General features: G+C 47.2%; 1 protein-coding gene across 5 annotated transcripts in view; it reads left to right on the forward strand.

Moving 5' to 3' along the window:
• Nucleotides 1-21,949, forward strand: part of HECTD4 (HECT domain E3 ubiquitin protein ligase 4) — a 1,724,100-nt gene that overhangs the window by 934,026 nt on the left and 768,125 nt on the right. For all 5 annotated transcript variants that reach the window (XR_011199486.1, XM_069214810.1, XM_069214812.1 and 2 more), the window contains exon 42: nt 11,592-11,756. Coding sequence is in view for 4 of the 5 variants with exons in the window: in XM_069214810.1 (XP_069070911.1) it covers nt 11,592-11,756 (165 nt within the window). In the remaining variant the exon portion in view is untranslated. The remainder of the gene's footprint in view (nt 1-11,591; nt 11,757-21,949) is intronic.

Here is a 21,949-nt window from a genome sequence, read left to right on the forward strand (position 1 = left end):
GATTCTAGAACTTTCTGCCACAGAAATATGAGGAACATGTGTTTTTTTAGCCAAATTTTGAGGTTTGGAAAGGATTCTGGGTAACAGAACATGGTCCGAGCCACACAAGTCACCCCATCTTGGATTCCCCTAGGTCTCTAGTTTTCAGAAATGCACAGGTTTGGTAGGTTTCCCTAGGTGGCGGCTGAGCTACAGGCCAAAATCTACAGGTCGGCACTTTGCTAAAAACAGGTCTGTTTTCTGTGATGTGTCCACGTTGCGCTTTGGGGCGTTTCCTGTCGCGGGCGCTAGGCCTACCCACACAAGTGAGGTATCATTTTTATCGGGAGACGTGGGGGAACGCTGGGTGGAAGGAAATGTGTGGCTCCTCTCAGATTCCAGAACTTTCTGCCACAGAAATGTGAGGAACATGTGTTTTTTTAGCCAAATTTTGAGGTTTGCAAAGGATTCTGGGTAACAGAACCTGGTCCCAGCCACACAAGTCACCCCATCTTGGATTCCCCTAGGTCTCTAGTTTTCAGAAATGCACAGGTTTGGTAGGTTTCCCTAGGTGGCGGCTGAGCTACAGGCCAAAATCTACAGGTAGGCACTTTGCTAAAAACAGGTCTGTTTTCTGTGATGTGTCCACGTTGTGTTTTGGGGCGTATCCTGTTGCGGGCGCTAGGCCTACCCACACAAGTGAGGTATCATTTTTATCGGGAGACTTGGGGGAACATAGAATAGCAAAACAAGTGTTATTGCCCCTTGTCTTTCTCTACATTTTTCCCTTCCAAATGTAAGACAGTGTGTAAAAAAGGCATCTATTTGAGAAATGCCCTGTAATTCACATGCTAGTATGGGCACCCTGGAATTCAGAGATGTGCAAATAACCACTGCTTCTCAACACCTTATCTTGTGCCCATTTTGGAAATACAAAGGTTTTCTTGATAGCTATTTTTTACTCTTTATATTTCAGCAAATGAATTGCTGTATACCCGGCATAGAATGAAAACCCACTGCAGGGTGCAGGTCATTTATTGGCTCTGGGTACCTAGAGTTCTTGATGAACCTACAAGCCCTATATATCCCCGCAACCAGAAGAGTCCAGCAGACGTAACGGTATATTGCTTTCGAAAATCTGCCATTGCAGGAAAAAATTACAGAGTAAAACTTAGAGAAAAATTGATGTTTTTTTCACCTCAATTTCAATATTTTTCTTTTTCAGTTGTTATTTTCTGTAGGAAACCCTTGTAGGATCTACACAAATTACCCCTTGCTGAATTCAGAATTTTGTCTACTTTTCAGAAATGTTGCGGTTTCTGGGATCCAGCATTGGTTTCATGCCCATTTCTGTCACTGACTGGAAGGAGGCTGAAAGCACAAAAAATCGTAAAAATGGGGTATGTCCCAGTAAAATGCCAAAATTGTGTTGAAAAATTGGGTTTTCTGATTCAAGTCTGCCTGTTCCTGAAAGCTGGGAAGCTGGTGATTTTATCACCGCAAACCCTTTGTTGATGCCCTTTTCAGGGAAAAAACCACAAGCCTTCTTCTGCAGCCCATTTATCAATTTTTTTAAAAAAAAACGAAATTTTCACTGTTTTTTGGCTAATTTCTTGGCCTCCTTCTGGGGAACCCACAAAGTCTGGGTACCTCTAGAATCCCTAGGATGTTGGAAAAAAATGACGCAAATTTGGCGTGGGTAGCTTACGTGAACAAAAAGTTATGAGGGCCTAAGCGCGAACTGCTCCAAATAGCCAAAAAAAGGCTCGGCACAGGAGGGGGAAAAGGCCTGGCAGCGAAGGGGTTAATTGCCGTCCCAAGCATGTCTGTTATCTATTGTTTAGGAACACACCTACGTCAGGGGTCCTTGTAGATCTGTATAAATACATCACACTTTAGACAGATAATCAGAGGGATTCCGACCAGAGGGCATCACCGCCATCGCTGATACCGATGCTGCAGTCGTCTTGACGCTGACCCAGTTTTCGTGTCCCTGCGGAGTTTGAGATAGAGACCTCATTCCAAGGTTTGGGGGCTCCTCTCATGGACGTGGCCTTGGCAGATTTGGATTAAAAACCCAGCTCTCCTTTAGGTAGGTTAGGCCTTTAACATTAGGGTATTAGGGCATATTACATCTCATATATCTTTTCTACATATTGCAAGATGGTGGGGGTCTTTGTAATAATGACTCTCATCTTCACAATTCTGTTTCTTGCATTATTCATTATCCTAATCATTGCAGCCTATGCAACTTATCGCAAATTGCAGTTATGTTAAATAAAAACTATTTGAAACTCTACTGCATCTTGTCATTGCCTGTGTTTTGTATGAGACATGATATATCTGTGAGAAAGGGGTAATCTCTGTTTAACCACAACACTCCCTGAGATACCTTATTCTCGAGTCCATGCGTAACGGCTGCCATAAATCACCTTTTACTATTGTGTTTCTGGTGATGTGCTGCTATTGAGCCGTTAAGGTTGCAACAACAGTTGCGACTTGTTGTAGGAAAGGCGTAGTCGCCTACAAACAAAAGCACTGTCATCCTTAAACCAGCAGTCTTGCTCAGAGCAAGTGTCCAAACTACGACACTGATTCCCAAAAAGAACAAGGGTCTTCGCCCTGTCTTGGATTTAAGGGACGTCAATCTTTTCCTCAAAAAGGAGAAATTAAAGATGCTCACTCTTCCTCAGGTCTTGCCTGCCCTAGACCAAAGAGACTGGATGGTAGCGCTGGACTTGCAGTATGCATATTTTCCCATCCCCATCCTGCCTATCCACAGGCGTTACTTGTGGTTCAAGGTGGGCCACGAGCACTTTCAGTTTGCTGTGCTCCCCTTTGGACTCACCAGTGCCCCTCGGGTGTTCACCAAGGTGATGGCGGTGGTGGCAGCTCATCTGCACAGGCTAGGGATTTCAGTCTTCCCCTACCTTGACGACTGGCTGTTAAAGGCTCCGACGCCCCAGGCTCTCGTCACCCACCTCCAGACGACGGCGGATGTAGGAAGTTGGTTCTGTATATACTATCTCTAAGTTCCCCTCAGAGGTTGAAAGTGGCAAAATTAGATAATACTAATGCTCTATTTTGTGGCAGTGTGGTCGAGCAGTAGGCTTGTAAGAGGGTAGTGTTAAGCATTTGTTGTACACACACAGGCAATAAATGAGAACACGCCCTCAAAGACTTAACTCCAGGCCAATAGGTTTTTATATAGAAAAATATGTTTTTCTTAATTTATTTTAGAACCACTAGATTCAGAATTCAAGTAAGTACATACATTGTAAGGTACTTGGCATAGGTAAACATGGAACTTTGAATTAAAACAGTAATGTACACAGTTTTGGCAAAAATGGCAAATAGCTATTTTAAAAGTGGACAAAGTGCAAAAACCAACAGTTCTGGGGGAGGTAAGTAATGGTTAGTTTCTCAGGTAAGTAAAGCACTTAAAAGTTCAGTCTCCTGGGCATAGGCAGCCCACCGTTGTGGGTTCAAGGCAACCCCAAAAAGCCAGCACCAACAACACAGGGCCGGTCAGGTCCAGAGGTCAAAGTAGGGCCCAAATAGCATAGGCACTTATGGAGACCTGGGGTGCTCCAGTTCCATTCTGATGGCAGGTAAGTACCTGCATCCTCGGGGAGTAGACCAGGGGGGTTTTGTAGAGCACTGGGGGAGGTGGTGGGGGTCACAAACAGGCACACAAAATACACCCTCAGTGGCACAGGGGTGGCTGGGTGCAGTGTGTGAAGTAGGTGTCTGGATTCAGATAGGAATCAATGGAGAGACCTGGGGTCACTCCTGCCCTGGTAGTTGGTTTCTCTCGGGCCTGGGGGCTGCGGGTGCAGTGCTTCTTCCAGGCGTTGGGTTCATTTGTTACCGGCCTGTGGATCCTCTCTGCAGGCATCGCTGTGGGGTTGCAGGGTGGTCGACTCGGGGTGTCCATGTCTTTGGAGTCACCTGGGGGTCCTCTCTGCAGTGTTGGTTATTCTGGACACAAGCCGGGGGCGTCTGGTGCAGAGTGTTGGGGACACACACTTCCGGAGTAAGGCTGGAGTCCCTTCAAAGATGGTTTCTTTGTTGCTGTTTGGACAGAGCCAGTGTCCACTGGAGTTTCTTGGTCCTTTGGGTGCAGGTCAGTCCTCTGAGTCCTCAGAGGTCGCTGGTCCCGCTGGATGCGTTGCTAAGCTGTTTCTTTGAGTCTGGAGACAGGCTGGTAGGGCTGGGGCCAAGTCAGTTGTCGTCTCCGTGGCTCCGCGGGGCTTTCAGGTCAGCAGTCCTTCTTCTTGTTGTAGGTCGTCAGGCATCTGATTTCCTGGGTTCAGGGTCACCCCTAAATACTATATTTAGAGGTGTGTTTAGGTTTGGGGGGGGGCAGTAGCCAATGGCTACTGTCCTTGAGGGTGGCTACACCCTCTTTGTGCCTCCTTCCTGTGGGGAGGGGGGGGCACATCCCTAATCCTATTGAGGGGAATACTCCAGAACAAGATGGAGGATTTCCTAAGGCAGGGGTCACCTCAGCTCAGGACACCTTAGGGGCTGTCCTGGCTGGAGGGGGACTCCTCCTTGTTTTTCTCATTATCTCCTCATCCAGAAGTGGGGCCTGCGTCCGAGGGGCTGGCATCTACACTAGCTGGAGTGCCCTGGGGCGCTGTAACAACAGGCTTGAGCCTTTGAGGCTTACCGCCAGGTGTTACAGTTCCTGCAGGGGGAGGTGTGAAGCACCTCCATCCAGTACAGGCTTTGTTCTTGGCCACAGAGTGACAAAGGCACTCACCCCATGTGGCCAGAACCAGTCTGGATGTGGCAGGCTGGCAGAAACTAGTCAGCCTAGCACTAGTAATTGGAGTGGTACACAGGGGGCATCTCTAAGATGCCCTCTTCGTGCATTTTTCAATAAATGCCACACTGGCATCAGTGTGGATTTATTGTGCTGAGAAGTTTGATACCAAACTTCCCAGTATTCAGTGTAGCCATTATGGAGCTGTGGAGTTCGTGTTTGACAAACTCCCAGACCCTATACTCTTTATGGCTACCCTGCACTTTCAATATCTAAGAATTGACTTAGACACTGTAGGAGCATAGTGCTCATGCGACTATGCCCTCACCTGCAGTATAGTGCACCCTGCCTTAGGGCAGTAAGGGCTGCTAGAGGGGTGGCTTACCTTTGCCACAGGCAGTGGGTGGTGGGCATGGCTCCCTGAGGGGCGTGCCATGTCGACTTAGTCTTTTTCTCCCCACCAGCACACAAACTGTGAGGCAGTGTGCATGTGCTGAGTGAGGGGTCCCGAGGGTGGCATTATATATGCTGCAGCCCTTAGAGACCTTCCCTGGTCACAAGGCCCTTGTTACTAGTGGTACCACTTACAAGGAACTTATGTGTGTGCCAGGGCTGTGCCAATTGAGGAGACATAGGTACAGTTTAGAGAAAGAACACTGGTGCTGGGGCCTGGTTAGCAGGGTGCCAGCACACTTTCAGTCATAACTAGCATCAACAAAAGGCAAAACGTTAGGGGGTAACCATGCCAACAGTGGCATTTTCCTACAGCGGACCCCCTGCATTTGCTGGGGTTCACTAACAACATGCCGAAGTTGCACCTGACTCCCTCTCAGAAGCTCCCTTTCATTGGGGCTGTTCTGGATACAGTGCAGTTTCGGGTTCAACCTCCCGAGCAGCGAGTCCAGGATATTCAAGTTATGATACCGATGTTTCGGCCTCTATACTGGATTTTGGTGAGACAGACTCTGAAGCTGTTGGAACTCATGGCTTCCTGCATCCTATTAGTCAATCATGCCAGATGGCATTTGAGGGCTCTGCAGTGGGACCTGAAGTTCCAGTGGGCACAGAATCCGGGAAATCTTACCGACATAGTTCAGATCTCGGAGGGAACTGCAAGGGATCTGCAGTGGTGGTTAGTCAACTGCGATTGGGTCAAAGGCAGACTCCTCTCTCTTCCCCAACCAGATCTTACAGTAGTGACAGATGCATCACTTCTGGAATGGGACGGCCATCTGCGAGAGGTGGAGGTCAGGGGTCTCTGGTCTCCGGCGGAATCCGGACTCCTTATCAACTTAATGGAGCTCCGGGCGATCTGGCTAGCATTAAAGGCATTTCTTTCTGTTGTGAAAGGGAAAATAGTGCAGGTGTTCACGTACAACACTACCGTGATGTGGTTTTGCAACAAGCAGGGCGTTGTGGGGTTGTGGACCCTTTGTCAGGAGGCTCTACACCAGAGCAGACGAACTCAGCTGGCGATGCTTAGCAGATCACAAATGCTGTTCAGAGGTGCGCAAGGACTCTTTCAGCAGTGGGGAGAGCCTTGGTTAGATCTGTTCGCCTCCGAAGAGAACGTGCAATGTCAGTAGTATTGCACATTGGTGTTTCCAAGCCGGCTATCGCTAGGTGATGCTTTTTGTCGTGAGTGGAGTTGAGGCCTCCTGTACGTCTTTCTGCCCATACCTCTTCTGCCCAGAGTTCTCAACAAAATCAAGAGCGACCGGGCCCAAGTAATCCTAGTGGCTCCACTAAGAGTCTGGTATCCAGAGCTTCTCAAAATGAGCATCAATCCTCCAATCATGTTGCCACTTCGGAAGGATCTTCTGTCACAGCAGCAGGGGAAGGCTCTCCACCTGAAGCTGTTAACTTTGTGGCTTCATTCATGGAGATTGAGCGGCGGCAGTTGATGCTTCATGACGTCCCTCCCGAAGTCTGTAATGTCATTCTGGCAGCTAGACGTTCCTCTACCAAGACGGTTTACGCCTGCCGTTGGAAGCGTTTTGTATTATATTGTACAGAGGTCAGAACATCACCCTGCCCACCTTCTTTGCTCCACCGCATCCCTCTAAAGGAGAGGAGCGTCTCCTCCGTCTGGACCCAAAAAGAGGGTTGTTGTTCTACCTTGACCATACAATATAGTTCCGGGTGGATGACCAACTCTTTGTGGGGTACGTTGGTGCAAAGAATGGTCGGGCAGTCCAGAAACAAACCATTTTGCGCTTGGTCGTTCTCTGTATCAAACTCTGCTGTGCTTTGGCTAAGAAGCAGCCTCCTGAGGGCTTGAGGGCTCACTCTACAAGGGGGAAAGCTCCTACCTCAGCGTGAGCTCGAGGCGCACCGGTCCTTGACATCTGTTGTGCGGTACTTCCTTGTACACGTTTGCAAGACACAGCTGCCTGGATAGCCAGGTGAGGAGGGAGAGGCATTTTGCTTGCTCGGTCCTACAGGACTTTCCGATTTAAAGTATATCTCCGCAGCCCACCGCCACAAGGTTATGGCTTGAGTATCTATTCTAAGGTATCGAATCTGCAGCTAGAAGTCTCTATCAGATGAACAAGTTACTTACCTTTGGTAATGCATTATCTGGTAGAGACTCTAGCTGCAGTTTCATTACACCCACCCATGCCTCCCCGCTCTGCGTATATTTTATGTATTTTTAGATTTTTACCCTTTTTCAGGGTATGTCATTTTGCACAGACAATCAGAGAAAGTTGATTCTTCCATGCCAATGCACTGCTAGCGTTGGACGTTGTGGAAAAGAACGGACGTACACGCGCCAGGGTGGTGCCTATATAGAAGGCCGTGACATCACAGACGGCTCCAACAATGCTGATGACACCACGTGGAGTCGGATGACGCACGCAGATCCGAGCGACGCCACCTGACTGGGCACGCAGGGTACTGCTCAGCAAAAAAAATCCGGATTCTGCAGCTAGATAGTCTCTACCAGATAATTTGTTACCGAAGGTAAGTAACTTGTTCTTCACGGACAACACCACCGCCATGTGGTATTGCAACAAACAGGACGAGATGGGGTTGTGGGCCCTTAGTCAAAATGGCTCTACGTCTCTGGACATTATTGGTACATCAGGGCACATCCTTGGTGTGTCAACACCTGGCGGGCTTCCTGAACACCAGGGCGAATAAGCTGAGCCGAAGATACCTAGTAGACCCCGATTGGCTTCCTCATCCGGAGGTGGTGCAAGGTTTCTTTCAGCAGTGGGGGAGAGCCTTGTTTAGATCTGTTCACCGCTGCTGAGAACGTGCCATGTCAGCTGTTTTGTGTGCTGGAGTATCCAAGGCTGTCCTCACTTGGAGATTATTTTTGTCTCAAGTGGAATTCAAGCCTTCTGTATGCCTTTCCGCCTATACCATTCCTGCCCAGAGTTCTCAAGAAGATCAAGAACGATTGGGCCCAATTGTAGAAAAGCACCCTTTTAGGCATGGTTAGCCCCCACTTTTTGCCTGATAGCTGGTGTTATTGTGACTGAAAGTGCACTGGGTTCCTGCTAACCAGGTCCCCAGTGCCAGATTTCTTTCCCAAAACTGCAGTCATTTCCCCAGTTAGCAAAACCTATAGCACCCTTTGTAAATCCCTAGTATATGGCACCCCTGGTACCGACGGCCTGGGGCATTAAAGAGGGTCCCTAAGGGCTGCAGCATAAATTGTACCACCCTTAGGGACCTCTCACCAAGCACATGACAGGCTACCCTTGCAGACTGCGTGTCTTGGTGCAGACCAAAGTGAAAACACAGAATGGCCATGTCCCCTAACACTACATATAATATATGGAAGTCACTCCTCTAGCAAGCCTTGCAGCCCTCAGGCAAGGTGCATTATATTACATGTGAGGGCATATCTGTACAAGTAGATATGCCCCTGCTGTGTCTTTGCCGATTCTCAGACATAGTAAGTGACCAGAGAAGCCATTCTAAATACATGTGCGAAACATTGGTCAATATGAGTTTCCCACTACATGATGGCTTCACTGTAGTTAGGGATGTCTGGTAATAAACATCTCTTATTGGTGAGCCCACACTGATGCCATTGTTGGATTTATCAAATGTCTGCACCCAAAGGTGCCCCTGAAAACCTACCAAAAACTAGTGTGTTGACTGACAGGTCCTGACCAGGTCAGCCACCTTCGCCATGTTTCTGACTGCCTAAGGTGAGGGCCAGCACGCTCAGAGGCCAGAGACAAAAGCCTGCACTGAGTGGGGGTGTTGACACCTCCTCCAGGAAGGATGGATATTCCAGGGTGGGAAACTTCAAAGGCCTAGCCACCTTAATAATCCAACCCAGGACTCTCCAGATGGCGGATATGACCAACTCCAATTCTTGGTGGCAAGACAGGTGGGAACATTAGTTAGGTTAGGAGGTGTGCCCACATCATGCCAGTCCCACCCTTAACGTGGGCAAGCTGAAGTGGCCATCACTTTTTATATTTCTCCATCTTGTTTTGGGTGGAATTAGACCTCTAGGGTCAGGGATATACCCAGTTCCCAATGGAAGTGGTCATAAAGAGGGGTAAATTGAGTAATTAGGTGACACTCCTGAACCCAAGAATTCAGATCCTGGTGACCTAAGGAGCCCAAGGACACTGAAGAGTTGCACCAACAGAAAAGGAGAAAAGAAGCAGCAGACTTGGTACCAACCCTGCACACCTCGACAAACTCTGCATGGCACGTGTATAGGTGCCGTGGATGTCATTTCGGGCGTGGACGACACAGAGACTGAGCTGAACATTGCCACCTTCAGATGCGCAGGGGTACTGCTCATTAAAAATCGTCTTGTTCCAGTCTGACGCCTGTGGAAATTTTAAGATAATAAATCTGCAGCTAGAAATTGGTCCAGATGTATCAAATTATTTTGCATTCACAAACAGTGCGAATCGAAAAATTCCACTGTTGCAAAATAGCCTTTCTGAATGTATGAAAGGCATTTGCAGTCCCATTTTAGGGAATGACAATTTTTGGGGATTCCCTGAAATTGCTGCTCCTAATATGGAATTGCAGTTTACGATTCCGTCAATATGAAATTGCAAATAGGGATTACCGATGTGCAATTTCATAAGCACATGTACCAAGCACTTCCTAAGTGCGAAATGGGCATTTAGGAAATGCTATTACCATCAACACCAAGTTGATGGTAACCCTGTGCAATTTTTAAAAATGCTTTAAAACTGCCATGTAGCGCACACATACCCCTGTGCCATGTGTGCACTTCACATATGCACAATTCATTTTTGGGGTGCATCAAAGGGGGCCGTAGGCCCTCTGCATCCTTGATTTTGCATTTCCTAATTTGCGATTCCCTAATAAGTAGGCAAATTAGGAAATGCAAGACTATTCTGACCTATGGGCTGGCCCATACAAACAAATGTAGTCATATTTCATAATAGCTATTCCCTAATAGCGATTGCAACTCTATAGGAATCGCTGTTCTGTTACATTCTATTTTGCATTTCCTAAATAGCAATTACCTAGCATTCGCTATTTAGGGAATGCAGAATGGAACATTGATACATCTGGCTCATAGTCTCTACCATATTATAAAGCATTACCGAAGGTAATTAACTTGTTGTTCTGGGACAAAGAATGGCAAAGCGGTATAGAAAAGAGTCATCTCTAGATGTATGCTATGAGCTCGCCAAAAATCAGCCACCAGAATGTTTATATGCTCGCTTCACCGGAATGATTGCATGGCACGAGCGCATGGTGTGCCAGACATTAACATCTGCCAAGCTGCTTCGGTGGGTGTCACTCCATGCGTTCGCTAAGCAATATCCCTATACAGCCAGGTCTAGCGGGACAGGCATTTCACCCAATCTGTCTTGTAGGATTTCCTGTTCTGAGTCATTCCACAGATGCACCACGTAGCACAGACAGACTGCTTTGGTATGTATTGAAAAGGTCAGAAATCGGTGGTTAGGCAAGTCTATCACAAAAACAAGTTATATACCTTTGGTAATGCCTTTTCTGGTACAGACTCTTATCTAACCACAGATTCCTCTCCTGCCTACCCTCCATCCCTTTCTGTGGAATGGTCCAATTCAGGCAAATCCTAATAAGATTCTGTATTTAGTAGATTGTGCAATCCGTGTTAGATATTCTCTTCAGAAAGGTCATTACTGAAGGTGAGTAGCTCGTTCGTTGAGGCATTTCAACAGAAGGTCATTACAATTTGAGCAGGTTAAATATTGGTCTTCTCAGTGACTCAAGTAAGTACTGTCTCCTACTTGTATCTATTTTAAGGACCTTGGTAGAAAAAAAGTTCACAATTTTGGCTAAAAAGAAAACTTTATCCAAAAATCCGTCAATAAAAATGTGCTAAGAAAACATGTAGACCTGTGATAATATATGTGTGTTGTACTGTTAGTCTTGGTTTTTGGGTGTCAAGAATTGGACTGATTTTTGTTCTTTTGTCCTTTGTATGCTAAGGCTAGAAGTAAGTGGATAGCCCATGTTTGCTGAACTTTGAGCTTGATGGAAGGAAGACCAGCATTAAGGATTTGTAAAAGTGACAACTCATTAGTAGCTGTGTCAAAGTTTTATATGCAGCCTGGTTAATGAGTCAAATGTTTTTACATATTATGATGAAAGGATATCTTATGAGTCTTGTTTCCGATGCACTTTGTTTATAAGGATTTTTTTTTTTTTTTTAAATGTTATTGTTTTTTATCCTGGGTGTATTAGTTATTTTTTAGTATTACTATTGGTATGTTTTTATACTGTAATGTTTTATATAGTTTTGATGATGATATTGTATTTCGATCTGTCAAATTGGGAAGTTTGGACGATTGATCTTTGCATGTTATGATGTATTATATTTTTCCTTTGCTAGGTCTTGGGTAGAGGAGTAGCTGGGAGCGTTGGAGTTGTAACATCTATTAATGAACAGGAAGGCATTGCAACGGTTAGATTTCCATCTTCAGACTTCAGAAAGACATCCAAAGCATCAGACACATTGACAATTCCATTATTTAGGCTGTGTGTCCCTAGATCAGAGGTAAGGTTGAAGTTCAAGTCTGTATTAGATTTTACATTTCAATTGACCTCCGGGATAGTAATTGTGGCATTTTGCAAATACCTGGAAATATGAGAAAAAATTATTGCAGGCTTTTTTAGGTGGCATCTAAGATGTAGCAGCTCAGTGTTATCCCAAACCCGGGATGACTGAAAAAAATCAGAACTACCTGCCATTTCTTTCAGGTGATCTGAGTGAAAGACAGAAGTTACAGAACCTTGGTGTGCAATGATGTCTGGAAACTGTCTCTTCAGTATTGGTAGCGTAAGAGAAACTTGTACTATCTATCTGTCCACTACCTCCAGCCCTGGCCAAAGCAGACTGGAACAGAAATGTCCTCCAGTCTGATCAGCTGCACTGCAATGAATACTTCTTGATGATGGGCTGCACTACAATATGTTGAGTGTGCGAGGGGATATTGCTTGAGGGAAGGTGAATGTAAAATGTCCTCCAACTGCTTCAAAACATTGTGCCTTTGTGAGACAATTCGTAACCCTGCTCTGATTGACAGGTGAATTAGACTTTTTGCTGATACGAGTGGTGTGAGAGCAAATATGGTCAGAGGAACCCTACACTGCTTGCACTAGGTGTGAAAATGACCATGACTAAGGATAGAATAGAGGGTGGGACGGGAAAACTCTCAGGTAATGATATTGTACCAGTGAGAAATTCTTAATTAATGGGGGAGGTGGGATCACTGGTGGACCTTAATTAATGAGCCTAAAGGTGAGAACATCCATAGCTAAAGTGAGAACAAGAAACCAATACTGGTGTAACCTGTGCTGGCATGAACTGTGTACAGACACTATACTAATGTGAAAGGCTGGTATGGTTCCAAGCACGTATTGAAGTGGTGGAAAAATTAGGTACTAATGGGAATCACATGTCCAGTTGCTATGGGGCCCACAGGTTTGAGTGGGCACAGTGCACCCAAATTGTAGCTGGGGGGCAATACTTTTTTGCCTGCTTTAGGGGCCATGACGTTTGCTTACACATAACTGATGGTAAAATGTTCTGCACTAAAAAGGTTGGCAAATTGAACTCCTTGGCATTCATAATAAGAGGAAGAGAAACACAGGCAGTATGGGCAAACAGAAGAGAATAAGGGATAAGGTGAGGTATAAGGGTAGTGGAGAGTAGATGAGAAAGATGGGATGAGATGTATATTAAAAACAGCTCTCCTATTATTGAAAACAGTAATCAGGAGTTGTGATGTGACCCTAAAAATGACTTGTATGGAAAGTATTAACCTTCCATATTTACATAGATGGGAGAGGTTTGTAGGTTATTTTGTTGGTTTCATGTTTTTACTGTATTGCATTAAGACTTTATCTTGAGTATTATCATTTCCACTCCTAAATACCTAAAGAGGGCATGCTTAAAAAGTAAAATATGTTGTTCCTCTATTTTAATACTGTTGTCTGTAAATAGGTGGGTTACACCAGGCATTTCCTCCAGGTAAAATAGGAGCCTACAGAGCTCCTACTTCTGTTTTTGTAGATCACTTATCTTTGGAATATTTCAGGTAGTTTGATTTAATTTATCCAAGGTACCTTGCTTATATCTCAACTGAGATATATCCCTCTACTCTCTGAGATTAAAATATTTTTCTAATGGATATTAGCTCTGACGGATTCCTTTCCTGCTTGAACACCTTCTCAAGTGCCAGGCTGGATATGGACAGTATCTCCAGTCAACAGTGCCAGATGGCATTGTTATAGTCAAATACAATGTTTTGCAACTCCACTAAAACTTAGGTTTTGACTGTTTATATTGGACCATGTGCACCAGTAATGCCCATTGGCCTTTTTCTGTCCTCCAAAGACATGCAATACAGAGGTGCTGAAAATCTTCACAACTGTTTTATAGACATTTATTTGACTTTTTCCAGCATTTTTGCTGTTTGTCACTGGCAAAATCAAGTATCTTCAAGCCATGTATATGTAAATATCTGTTAGAGACTTCTACTTGCAGATTCCTTCCCTTAGAATTTACCCCAGGCGTCAGTCTGGATCTGGAGATTTTTCTCTAACAGTACCCCTGTGCGCTGTTAGGTGGCGGCGTGCTCACCAGACATGAATTTGTGGATCGTATATAGTCTCCACCCCGGCGTACTGACGTCAGTTCTTTTCTTTCTGCGCCAGCCTACATGCAGATCTGAACAAGCGATACCCCACAGTCACTTTTTGACTCGCTTTTTTTAAATTTGTTGATGATTTTTTTTACATTCTAGTGTCGTCACGGAAGACCAGCTTGAAGCCCTGCATCTCCTGTCATTGTATGATGTCCGTGACTGATGAGCACCTCGTGTCTCTTGTGTTTGGAGTGCGACCATGACCAGAAGTCGTGTTCCGAGTGCCAGGCCATTAACCCGAAGGCTTTGAGGGAGCAGGCCCTGAAGCTTCTTGTGCCCTGGCGCTCGGCTCCGTGACGCTCTTGGTCGAGAGGATTGTCCTGAGAACGCTCGTGGAACCCACGCTCTTCGTCGTCCCATTCGAAATCTTTGGGATGCTTGGGTAAGCATAAGAAGTTGAAGATGAGCAAACGTTTTTCGACCTCACATCTTCATTTGGATGACTCAACATGGAAAAAGGAGTATCGTCGCTCTATGCTCTGTCCTCAAAGCCTACTTGTGGGTCGTCTCCATGTCTCCCCGAGTTTCCAGGAGCCAGGCCCACCCCTGCCCAACTCTTGAGTTCTATGAGGTCATGCACCTCATTTTTGGGAGGTCTGACCCTGCTGGAGCGCCTCCGGACCCCACATGGTCAGTAGGGGTCCCCTGGGATTCCCCACTGGTGGCTTTGGCCTCAACTCCAAAGAGCACCCTAGGATCCGTTTCCGGATCCACACTGTTGTTGGTTGTGCCACCGCAACCTTCCCCGACGACGGTGCATACGTCAACACTCCCGACGACGCCCACGGTCGGGGTCAATCCCATACTTGCCGAGACAGAGCTGGACCAGCATGACTTCAGTGGGGACCTAGGTCGGATCCTGAACCTTATTCTTATGGGTACTGTAAAAATTTGGAGGGGTCTCTGGACCCTTTAGAATACCAGCTTGATGACCCCTTGGACTGGGCTCAGTACTTGGGTGAAGCCAGTGGTCTAGACACTTCCCCTAACAGGGGGGAGCGTCGTATTCAGTGATGGTGATGAGAGCGGCCGAGGTCCTGGGCCTCGAGCTGCCTTCTGTGGCTGTCAGGACCAACCTCCTGACTGACATGCTTTAGCCTGGGTCTTCCTCTTCAGAACCCCTCCTACTCTTCGATGAGGCCCTCACTGATGTCCTGCTGGGGACTTGGTCCAAACCTAGCACAGCAGCTCATATTAATAGGACAATCTACTGCAGCCATAGGCTTGCACCTAATTACCCAGTATTCCTGACCCAACACCCCACCCCTGAGAGCTTGGTTATCCAACCCTCTACATCCCCAGGTACATTTCCTTCCGCACCCCCATATAGGGATTCCAAAGGACTAGATCACCTTGGGAAGAAATTGTTTTCTTCCTCCAGTCTGGCATTGCAGTCCTGGAACACTGTGTGCCTTTTGGGCTATTACTCCCATACTTTATGGGACACTGTTGTGCAGATGCTGCCACAGGTCCTGGAGGAAGAGAGGGCTATTCTCTCTCAAGCTGTTGCTGACGGGAGAGACGCAGCTATGTTCACAATGCAATGTTGACTGGATATGACCCTAGATCGGTGGGTTGAGCGGTTGCATCGACTGTGGCCTTGAGGCACCATGCTTGATTGAGGATGCCTGGCTTTTTGTGGATTGTTAAAGCTGCGCTTATGGACATGCCCTTCGATGGCACCCATCACTTCAGAGACAAAGCAGACTCAGCACTCAAGCGTTTTAAGGAGTCCTCTGCTACGGCTCGAACTTTGATCCTCTCAGCTGCTCCTGGCCCCCCTCAGCTGCTTTTCTCCTCTTTCGTGGCTATGGAAGGGGCACCCAACCACGTCCATTCCCCTTCAGCCACTGTGCTGCACATGCTGCCCAGCCTCTGCGTGGCTGGGATCCAAAGTCCTTGTGAAGCGGTTGGCCCAGTCCACCACCCTTCCCGCTGCAGCCTCCAAACCTTCCTAGTCTGACGCTTCCCCATCAGGGATCAGTTGGAGGCAGGATTCGCCATCACCAGCCCCTCTGGGTATCCGTCACAATAGACAGGTGGGTTTTGCAAATTGTCTGAAGGGGCTACTCTCTCCCCTTCAAGACTACCCCTCCATCCATGCCACAATCCTACGATTGGATGATGGCGGATCACCTGGCACTTCTCCGAAAGGAGGTCATGGCTCTCTTGACCAAGTGAGCCCTAGAGAGGGTTCCTGCGCCAGAAGTAGCTCGTGGTTGTTATTCCCACTATTTTCTGGTGTCCAAAAAGGACAAGGACCTGCCCCCTATCCTAGACCTCTGGACCCTCAATCTCTTCATCAAAAAGGAGAAGTTCAAAATGCTCACTCTGGCTCAGGTCCTATCAGCCTTGGACCCAGGAGACTACATGGTAGCGTTGCAGGATGCATATTTCTTACCTCTCTCAAAGGGAAATTGGTGCAGGTGTTTACGGACAGCACTGCTGCCTCGTACTGCAACAAGCAGGGTGGGGTGGGGTGGGGTGGGGTCGTGGACCTTTTTGGCAGAAGGCTCTGCACCTCTGGACATGGCTGGGACATCAGGGCAAATCCCTGGTGGTTCATCATCTGGCAGGCTCCCTAAACTCCAGAGCGGACAATCTCGGCCATCAATGCCTGGTTGATAACAAATGGCGCCTCCATTTGGAGGTGGCCAGGATCTCTTACAGCAGTGGGGAGAGTCTTGTTTAGATCTGTTTGCCTCTGCAGAGAATGCACAATGTCAGCTATTTTGCATGTTGAAGTTTCCAAGGCAGCACTCTCTCAGTGAACTTGAGCCTCCTTTCTACTTTTCCGCCAATACCACTTCTGCCCGGAGTTCTCAAGAAGATCAAGAACGACCGAGCTCAAGTAATTCTTGTGGCTATGGACTGGGCATGAAGAATTTGGTATCCCAAGCTCTTGAGCATGGCCATCGACCCTCCGAACTGACTGCCTTCTCAGGAGGATATTTGTGTTGCAGCAGCAGGGGACGGTTCTCCACCCGAACCTGTCCAGTCTCTGACTTCTTGCGCGGATTTTGAGTGGCAGCAGTTAGCAGCTTTTGACCTTTCCCCCAAATTCTGTAACGTTATTTTGGCAGCCAGGCGTCTCTTCACTAAAACAGTATACACCTGTCATTTGAATAGGTTTGGGCATGGTGTACGGAAAAGTCTATTGCTCCCCCCCATTTGCCCCTCTATCAGAGGTCCTTCTATTTGTTCTGTCTCTAGCCCAGCAGGGCTCTGCTTACTTGTCTGCTATTTCGGCTTTCCTGAAATTAACATGACCAACCCCTTTGTTTAAATCTCCTGTTGTTAGTATATTCCTGAAGGGTCTTACCCATATGTTTCCTCCCTCTCCGTTCATAATGCCCCAATGGGATTTGAACTTGGTTCTTACTTTCCTGATATTTGCTCCTTTCGAGCCACTTCACAACTGCCCACTTTGGCTTCTTATTCTAAAGACAGCCTTCCTTGTAGCCATCACTTCTGCGTGCAGAGTGAGTGAGCTGCAGGCCCTTTCCTCAAAGCCACCTTTCATTTCCATCCATCCTGACAAGATGGTGCTTCGTACCTTTCATGTAGGTCAATCCATTATCTTGCCCACTTTTTACATGCTCCCACATCCTTCTAAGGAAGAGGAGGGACTCCACCGCCTGGACCCAAAAAGAGCGCTGGTGTACTATCTTGATTGTATCAAAAAGTTCCGGGTGGATGATCAACTCTTTGTGGGTTATGTGGGTGTGAAGAAAGGTCGAGCAGTGCAGAAGAGAACCACCTCCAGATGGGGTGTTCTCATGCATTGGTTAAGAAGCAACCCCTGGAGGGTTTGCGTGCTCACTCCACCAGGGCAACTCCTGCAACTGTAGGAAAGTAGGAACTTTTTGACATGGTTGCCCCCACTTTTTCCCTGATGTCAGTTTGGGGGTTCCTTATAGGATCCCCCATGTCTGCCTGTGCAGCCTTGGCGGGTCTGCATTCAAGCCAGTGCTGCCGCCAACCCCAGACACTCTTCTGCCCTCCTGCTGAGCTTAACTCGGGCAGTGGAAGGCAGAATAAATAATTTCCTGTAGTGGAGAGGTGTTACCATCTCTCCTTTAGGAATAGGTGTCTTAAAAAAGGGGCCAGTTTCCTACATATATCATTTCAGAAACCAGTGTGTAGGAAAGTGCCCCTTTTGGCATAAGTTCCCCCCACTTTTTGCCTCCTATCTCATGCTAACTTCACTGAGTGTGTGCTGGGATCCTGCTAATCAGGCCCGTACCTTCTTCCACAGTTGGCACAACCCTGGCACACAGCTTAGTCCTTCGGAAAAAGTACCAGTGGTACCAAGGGCCATGTGGCCATGGAGGGTTTCTAAGGGCTGCAGCCTGTATTGTGCCACCTGAGGGACCCCTCACCAAACGCATGCACACTGCTGGGGAGTAGAAAAAGGTAAAATCGACATGGCATCCCTCTCTGGGTGTCATCACTACAAAAAACTGTCTGTGGCATAGGTAAGTCACCCCTGTAGCAAGCCTTACAGCCCTAAGGCAGGGTGCACTATACCACAGGTGAGGGCATAGCTGCATGAGCAATATGCCCCTAAGTCCATTCTTAGACATTGTAAGTACAGTGTGGCCACATTAAGTATATGGTCTGGGAGTTTGTCAAAACAAACTCCACAGTTCCATAATGGCTACACTGAATACTGGGAAGTTTGGTATCAAACTTCTCAGAATAATAAACCCCCACTGATGCCAGTGTTGGATTTATCAAAAAAATGCACACAGAGGGAATCTTAGAGATTCCCCCTGTATTTTACCCAATCCTTCAGTGCAGGATTGACTGGTCTGCGCCAGCCTGCCACTGAGAGACAAGTTTCTGACCCCCTGGGGTGAGAGCCTTGTGCTCTCTGAGGCCAGAAACAAAGCGTGCACTGGATGGAGGTGCTTCAAACCTCCCCCCTGAAGGAACTGTAACACCTAGCAGTGAGCCTCAAAGGCTCAGGCTTCCTGTTACAATGCCCCAGGGCACTCCAGCTAGTGGAGATGCCCGCCCCCCAGACAAGCCCCAGTTTTTGGCGGCAAGTCCAGGGGAGATAATGAGAAAAACAAGGCGGAGTCACTCACCTCAGCCAGGTCCACCATAAGGTGACCAGAGCTGAAGTGTCACCCTCCTTGGAAAATCCTCCATTTTGTTTTGGAGGATTTAGCCCAATAGGGCTTGTGCCCCCTTCTTAAAGGGAGGGGGCACAAGAAGTGGTAGCCACCCTCAGGGAAAGTAGCCATTGGCTACTGCCCTGCAGCCCTAACACACCCCTAAATTTTGTATTTAAGGGCGACCCTGAACCCAGGAAATCAGATTCCTGATGACCTGAACAATAAGGACTGCTGACCTGAAAACCCCGCAGAGAAGGAGGAGACGACAACTGTTTTGGCCCCAGCCCTATCGACATGTCTCCAAAATCAAAGAACCTGCAACAGTGACGCATCTAGTGGGACCAGCGACCTCTGCCATCTCAGAGGACTGCCCTGCATGCTGAAAGGACCAAGAAACTCCTGTGGACAGCGGCTCTGTCCAAAACAACAAAAAAGAAACCATCTTTAAAGGGACTCCCACCTCACTCCTGAAGCGGGGGTCCCCAACACTCTGCACCCGATGCCCCTGGCCCGTGTTCAGAGAAACCAACACTGCAGCGAGGACCCCCAGGCGACTCCCACAGCGTGTCCACACTGAGACGACCTCCCTGCACCCCCACGTCGACGCCTGCGGAGAGAATCCAGAGGATCCCCCTGACCGCGACTACTGGGTAACAAAGAACCCGATGCCTGGAAGAAGCACTGCACCCACAGCCCCCAGACCCGAGAGGAACCAACTACCGGTGAAGGAGTGACCAGCAGGTGGCCCTCATCTTTGCCCAGTCGGTGGCTGACCCAAGAAGCCCCTCTGTGCCCTGCCTGCATTGCCAGAGTGATCCCCCAGGTCCCTCCATTGATTTCAACACAAAACCTGGTGCGTTGTTGACGCACTGCACCTGGCTGCTCCTGTGCCCCTGAGGGTGTATGTTGTGTGCCTGTTTGGGACCCCCCCCAGTGCTCCACAAAACCCCCCTGGTCTGCTCCCCGAGGACGCAGGTACTTACCTGCTAGCAGACTGGAACCGGACCACCCCTAGTCTCCATAGGTGCCTATGCTATTTGGGCCCCTCTTTGACCTCTGCACCTGACCGGCCCTGTGTTGCTGGTGCTAGGTGTTTGGGGTTAAGTTGAGCCCCCAACGGTGGGCTGCCTATGCCCTGGAGACTGAACTTGTAAGTGCTTTACTTACCTGAAAAACTAACCTTTACTTACTTCTCCAAGAACTGTTTATTTTTGCAGTGTCCACTTTTGAAAAAGCTTATTGCCATTTTTGCCAAAACTGTGTACATTACTGTTTTTATTAAAAGTTCCATATTTACCTATGCCAAGTACCTTACAATTTATGTACTTGCTTGAATTCTGAATTTTGTGGTTCTAAAATAAATTTAAGGAAATATTTTTCTATATCAAAACCTATTGGTCTGGAGTTTAGTCTTTGAGTGTGTGTTCTCGTTTATTGCATGTGTGTGTACAACAAATGCTTAACACTACCCTCTGATAAGCCTACTGCTCGACCACACTACCACAAAATAGAGCATTAGTGTTATCTATTATTGCCACTATCAACCTCTAAGGGGAACCCCTGGACACTCTTCACACTATCTCTCACTTTGAGATAGTATCTACAGAGCCAGATTCCTACAGTACACATGATTCATGATATGTAATGGTAAAGTGTTCAGAATATTGGCTCTAGTTCGAGTTTTCAATCACCTCAGTAGGAATTGTACTCGTAAAGGACGCAGTGGTGAACACTTGCCATATCTTACATTCCATGCAACATGGTGTCACCGGAGGAAAATATAGCACATCAGACTGTTGGAACCGAAGGCAATCACAATTGCATTAAGTTTTCTTTCTTCAGCTCAGAGCAGGCAAATGTGAGTGGGATCTCACTCCATGGACACATACATTCTGGAAATCTGAAAGGAGGCGAGAGAGAGAAATCGGTCAGGTAGCAGCTTATGTAGCAATGAAGGAGAATATGAAGTCAGATTTTTTTTTTAGGCTATTCTCAGTGAGATACCTGTAGCATCTTCATCTGCAAGTATCTCACATGAGTCTTCACTAGTGTGGCTTCCTGGAGATAGACCTTTTTGTAACCAGGAATACTATCCTTTTTCAACTTTTATATTCTCAAGGGTTCCCTCTAGTGAATTCCCTCTAACATGCTCGCCCTCAAGAATTGAAGTATGAAGTCAATTTCACATTTCTTTCTGGGAATCTTGAAGCCTGGCCCAACCACACCTGAGACCTCATAAGTTAGTGGGCACCTGTGTTTGTCCAGCCCTGAATAGGCAGAAGGCCAGATGTCATAGACTGGCCCCTGGCAACCCTCATTTACTTGTTAAACATCCTACTTCTGAGTCTGGCCCCTGGAGACAGTAATTTTCTTGTTAATCATGCTACTTTGAAAGTCTGCTGTTTTAAGCTTTAACCAGCAAAGTGAACTTCAACTCATTCTGTATTACTCTACCGAATAGGGAGTCAGGATTGAGGAGTCCAGAAAATGAAAGTTCTTTTCGGCCATCCCAACAATTGAGGAAAGTCAGCTTGGTTTGTTTGTTGGCCAAATATGCTCATGCCATCTGGGACATGGTCAGTGAGATCTGGCTAACGGTCCTGGAAGACCAGAGGACACCCAATTCAAACCATTCAAGATGTGATCAAATATGCGATTCATACTCAGCCTTGCTACTACTGATTGTCTGGGAAGGGCAGTTGGCACTTGTGTGGTGCTCTGCCACTATGCGTAGTTGCAATTCACAGGATTCTCTGGAGACGTACAGGTTTCTCTCATGGGTATGGCTTTGGATGGCTCATGCCTATTTGGTGAAAGTGCTGATTCTGCGTTACAACATTTTAAGTAGAATAGAGTCACTGAATGCTCACTGGGTCTTCTGACACATGCCAGTTTCCTTACTAGTTTCAGAAGTGTTG

The sequence above is a fragment of the Pleurodeles waltl genome, chromosome 11 (genome assembly GCF_031143425.1).
Source record: "Pleurodeles waltl isolate 20211129_DDA chromosome 11, aPleWal1.hap1.20221129, whole genome shotgun sequence".
In the NCBI taxonomy this organism is placed as follows: Eukaryota; Metazoa; Chordata; class Amphibia; order Caudata; family Salamandridae; genus Pleurodeles; species Pleurodeles waltl.